This window comes from Buceros rhinoceros, unplaced genomic scaffold, assembly GCF_000710305.1.
Source record: "Buceros rhinoceros silvestris isolate BGI_N320 unplaced genomic scaffold, ASM71030v1 scaffold32718, whole genome shotgun sequence".
NCBI classification, from domain to species: Eukaryota; Metazoa; Chordata; class Aves; order Bucerotiformes; family Bucerotidae; genus Buceros; species Buceros rhinoceros.
The window spans coordinates 11,464-16,808 of NW_010429143.1; the positions used below are offsets into that span (position 1 = coordinate 11,464).

The 5,345-nt window shown below is 52.9% G+C and overlaps 1 protein-coding gene across 1 annotated transcript in view; it reads left to right on the forward strand.

Annotated features, from left to right (window-relative positions):
- Positions 1-5,164, forward strand: part of LOC104499083 (solute carrier organic anion transporter family member 2B1-like) — a gene marked incomplete at its 5' end in the record, with an annotated part of 11,657 nt that extends 6,493 nt beyond the window's left edge. Inside the window, 4 exons of the mRNA XM_010142544.1 lie at positions 608-777; positions 2,860-2,924; positions 3,926-4,046; positions 4,877-5,164. Of these exons, the coding sequence (XP_010140846.1) occupies positions 608-777; positions 2,860-2,924; positions 3,926-4,046; positions 4,877-5,051 (531 nt within the window). The remainder of the gene's footprint in view (positions 1-607; positions 778-2,859; positions 2,925-3,925; positions 4,047-4,876) is intronic.
- Positions 5,165-5,345: the final 181 nt, after the last annotated feature.

The window sequence follows — 5,345 nt, forward strand, 5'->3', positions numbered from 1 at the left end:
GGGGGGGGGGGGGGGGGGGGGGCGGGGGCAGATTTTTCCACGCCAAGAGTGCAAATTTATTCAGGATGCCAAAGCGTTCAGCTGGCAAATGAGGATGTTGGGATAAACCCCTTTGTAAGCATCACCAGTGAAACACGGGACTGGAAGCATGAGCGTGGAAGGCTTGGTGCAGTGGGTAGGGAGGCATTGCTGGAGCTCACACCATCAAGGCAGGAAGGCATCTGGGTTGGGCGCATTCCCAGGTGCCTCTGGAATTGGGGGAAGATGAACCGAGGTACCACCGTAGATGAACCATGGTGCTGCGCCGGCCCCAGCTTCCCCATCAGCTGTGTGACATCCTAGTGATGCCTGTGGGACATGGTGGGACTGGGACCTCCTTCTGGAGATAGCAGCGTGTTGGAGGCTGGAAATGGGGACGGGAATGTGTGTTTCCTCATCCACTCAGTCTCTTATCCCTGGCCAGCTTCATTGTATGTGCTAATTACTGCTAATTATTTACAGACAAAACCTAAACACCATCCGTCCCTTTGGCAGCTGGCAGCTATCCCTGGGATCTCCAGAGCCTTGAGCAGATGAGCAGCCTCTGGGTTTTCTCTCCTCTTTGCAGAACTACACCAACTGCAGCTGCATCTCTGAAAAGGGGCTCGCGGGGTTTGCCAAGCCTGGGCCCTGCGGCACCAGCTGCTCCCACCTCTTCCTGCCGTTTGTGGTCCTGTCCTGCCTGGCCGGGATCCTTGCCAGCACTTCCCACACACCGTCCTTCATGCTTATCCTCAGGTGAGCAGACAGGGTTGGCCATGGTCTAGGTGCAGACAGAAAAGGCATCCAGAGGCAGCGTTTGGAAAACTGAAGGGTCTTTGAGTTGAGGAGGAAGGTTTTCTCCAGCAGAGGGACTGGAGGGTTAAATTAGCTCTATACTGCACCTTGTGCCCAGTTCCTCCCATTGCTTTTGCATGTTTTTTGCGTGTGTTGGTGCAGGGGCTTCCGTGCTCATCTGGCAATGCATGTCATTGTCCATTTGGGCAGGACAGAAACACTGAACATCTCGAGTTTTGAAGCAGGAGAGAGACCTTCAGGACTTGCTCTTGAAGACCCTGTACTAACAGAGCTCCCCTTGAGACTATGAAGGCTCTTCCAAGGTCTCTTTGGCTGTAGATGCTGATCCCTGCAGTTAAGCAGCAAGTGGAGATTTCAGGCTGCTGAAGGCTTTATTATGGAGCCACCAGTGTTGCATGGCCAACTGCTCTTGCAGGCAATGTGGAGTTCACAAACAGGCTCAGGCAAGGAGCAGGCGGTGGGTGTCACATCATGCCAGGCCCCACAGCACCTCCACCCATCGACAGGACCGTGGGGCTCCCAGGAACCCCACATGGCCCTCAGCGCGCGCACACACACACACAAACACACACACACACACACACACACACATATTCCTGGTCTCAGCTCAACCCTCAGACCCAGCAGCCATCCTGTTGCCGCGCGCGCACACACACACACAAACACACACACACACACACACACACACACACATATTCCTGGTCTCAGCTCAACCCTCAGACCCAGCAGCCATCCTGTTCCTTCTCGCCACCCACGGCTGATACCTCAGCAACAAGATGTGCCATTAACTCAGCATTAATTTAGCACGGCAGCACTTTGGCACTTTTTAATGCAGCTCCGTGTTAAGTTGAGAAGTTTAATTATCCACTTTCCTTCTGATGGATCTCACTCGAATACAGCCTCCCTGCCCAGCATGGAGAGACAATTAGGACTCATTTCCCATGCTCCTGGAAAGGTGCCGACGGGGCTGGAGCCAGCTTGACACGAGCCCTAGGCTGGTGGGGCTGGCGTCTGGGACGGGCAAGGTTGGGGTGGTGCTGGGGGAGAGGGAAAAGCCATGGGGGAATCTCTGTATTAGTCTATAAAGGATATTTACGTTGGATATTAGGAAAAAATTATTTACGGAGAAGGTTTTGAATCGTTGGCCCAGGCTGCCCAGGGCAGTGGTGGAGTCCCCATCCCTGGAGGTGAAAGGGACAGAGGAACCATGTCGAGGGACAGGGGTTAGTGGGAACCTGGCAGTGCTGGGGGAACGTTGGGTCTTGATGATCTTAAAGGGCTTTTCCAGCCAGAACAATTTTGTGACTGTGTGTGGTTCCAAGTGCATTTCTGTGGGTGAAGCACTTTGAACAGCCACTTTTGAAGGGAAAAACTGCGGTTAAAACCTGTTTTTATCTCGACTCCCAGGTGTTATTAAATCACCTTTTATGCCACAGGTGGGCTATGTGTGCGCTGGGCAGTCAGAGAGGAGGGGGAAGCTGGATCCCCTGAGGTGCGCTGACCTGGAGGTCCTCTGCCACCCAGCCCTCACCCCTGTGCAGTCGCAGGAACCACAGCCTGAAGTAATTATTTTGGAAAACTGGGGAACCACCAAAATATACACTGGGGCATCCCACCTCAGAAAAAGCCACTTCCTCAATGGGTAAATCACTTCTCTCTTCCAGCTACAAGAAAACATCCCTTATGTTCAGAGGAGCCAGCGGTTATCTTGGTTTCTGCTTGTGTTTTACTCAAACAGATTCTTTAAATGAAAAGCAAAACCACTCAGCTGAGCCCCTCCCCGCCTCTTACGGAGTCTGGTTGGTTTTCCAGGCCAGGAAAAGGCTGTGGGAAGCTTCTAGCCCTAATGAACGAAACTTCATCAATTTTGCTGACGTCAACGGGAGCTGCCTGAGGTCCTCAGTGGTTGGGCTGAGGGATGACTTTTTGGGTGAGGTGCCATCAGGCTTCGTGCGATGCCAGGGAAGGAAACATCCATCTTGGCTGAAATGCCAGAGGGCCCATCTCCATTCTGTTTTTCAGGAGCATCCAGCCTGAGGACAAATCGTTTGCAGTTGGGATACAGTTCATGCTGCTGAGAGTTTTAGGTAAATTAAATCATGTTGAAATGTTGTCCTGGAAAATCATGGCAGCCTTTGGGGATTTGTGAGGATTTCATCCCTGAGCAGCCCCAGGGCTGCAGAAGTGCTGTTTATTCAGAGTTTCAGACTGACCAAAGCCTGTCCTGGGCCAGGGAAAGATGCTGTCTTGCAGGATCTGACGGGCTGCACATGGTGGGGAGTGGAGGAGAGGGTACATCTACACAGCTAAATGAAAGAGGGCAGGTGATAAATTTAGGTCCCAGAGGGCAGCCTTTGGCTCTGTGCAGATATTGCTGTGTTTCCCTCCAGCATATCAGCAAACCATGTCCTGCAATCCTACTAGTGGTTCTTCCTATGGTGAAAATTCACCTGGAGGCCCCCAGAACCTGTCCCTGCAGTCATGGGAAGGAGCGTGGAGGAGATGAACAGCTTGGAGCAAAGGAGGCTCTGGGGAGACCTTCTGGCTCTCAACAACTCCCTGACAGGAGGTTGGAGCAATGAGGTGGAGGTCGGTCTCCTCTCCCCAGGAACAAGCACCAGGACAAGAGGAACCATCCTGCAGTTGTTGCAGGGGAGGTTGAGGTTGTCCCTGAGGAGGCATTTGTTGCCCGTTGGGGTTGTGCAGGCGTGTGCCAGGCTGCCCAGGGCAGTGGTGGAGTGCCCGTGGCTGGAGGGGTTTGCCAGCGGTGTGGAGGTAGTGCTGAGGGCCAGGGGTTCGTGGGGACCTGGCAGCGCTGGGGGAATGGGTGGACTGGAGGAGCTGGAAGGGCTTTTCCAACCCAAACATTTCTGTCATTCTGTGATTCTACTTATTATTCCTGGGATGAGCGATGGGCCCTTGTCAAAAAGCAATGAGAAAGAAGGACTGTCTTGCATCTTGTGGGACACAAACACACAGCCAGCCCTTGGCGTGACTTTAGCACAGAGGAAAGTAACCAGGGTCGAGTCTTTCCTGGCAGAGGCGCTCCCATGACATAACAGATCTCCCTCTGCCCCTCTGCTTTCAGCATGGATGCCGGGGCCCGTTCTGTATGGCAGTGCCATCGACACGACCTGCATCCTCTGGGGGAAGAAGTGTGACCGGAAGGCAGCCTGCAGATACTACGACAATAACCTCTTCAGGCAAAGGTAGGGATGAGGGGTCAGGACACAGGCTGGGGGTGCAGGGGGGAACGAAGCATCAGGCCACCTCCAGCGTGGGATGAGTTGCTGTATATGACCACAGTAAGCAAATAGGGACACTCATGTCCTCGCCACTGAAGGTTTTCAAGATGCGAGTGGACAAAGCACTAGATAATCTCATCCAGGCTCCCTGTCCCATGAAAGATTGGACCACATGATCTTCTGAGGTCTCTCTCTTCCTGTGTGACCTCTTGTGTGATGCTGTGATCACTCATTTTACCAGCATAGGGACAACAGCCTGTCCTGACGCCTTCTCCATGGAGATAGTGCAACAGCAGGAGCGAGCCCAGCCTCAAAGCTGCCTGTGAGGTGGTGCAGGGTCCATGCAGGGTGCCCTGCGCCCTGGGGTTCGTCTTCCAACAGAATGGCCTAGCCCGACATGCAGAAGATACCAAATCCAGCCTGGGCACTGTGGGGAGGCAGGAAGGGAGCTGTAGGCGGTCTTCCATCCCCATTGCAAATCCATGACTCACTGACCGGTGGTTGTAGCAAATCCTATTCACCTCAACACCAAAAGATGTTTTTATATGCCGCCTTCTTGCCAGGAGGTTTCATCTCTTAATGTAACACCAAAGAGAAATGTATCTTGGTAGCTCCTTCTCCTCTTTCTGCCACCCATTTTGGGACCCAGGCTTGCAGCGGTTGCTTGCCCACTGCTGAATGTGCCCAAGGAGCCCATCTCCACGTTCAGTGTCTGCTGGGTACCTGGGGACATGGTGCTTGGTGCACATAGGAACTCCCTCGCTCTCCTGATCTATTTTGTTTCCATACCACAGGTACCTTGGTCTCCAGTTTTTCTTTGAGGTGTGCACTTTCCTGTGCTTTGTGACTGTGTATATGATTCTCAGACGGCAGGAGAGGGAAGCTCACAGTGCAGCAGAGACAATGGCAGACCCAGAGAAAGAGAAACTGTCGGGAAGCTCCATAAAAAGCCCAGAATCCAAAGTGTGACACCGAAAATGTGAATTGCAATCCATGTCCAGGGAGGTGAAGTCATGTGAATCACCCAACGCTTGAACTGTGAGGGATGCATGCTTGGAGTGATGGACGATGGGGCTGCTTCCTAATCTGAGTTGGGTGTACTGCTTTCCTACTGACATGAGAGTCTGTCCATACGCTGTTCTACATCTGCCTCCTCCACCTCGATGGTGCACCTTGCTCCTTCACATGTGTTAGTCCATGCACGTTAATCTTTGGACACTACGGTCTTCTGGATTTATGTCCTCCAAAGCATTTGTTCCTGCT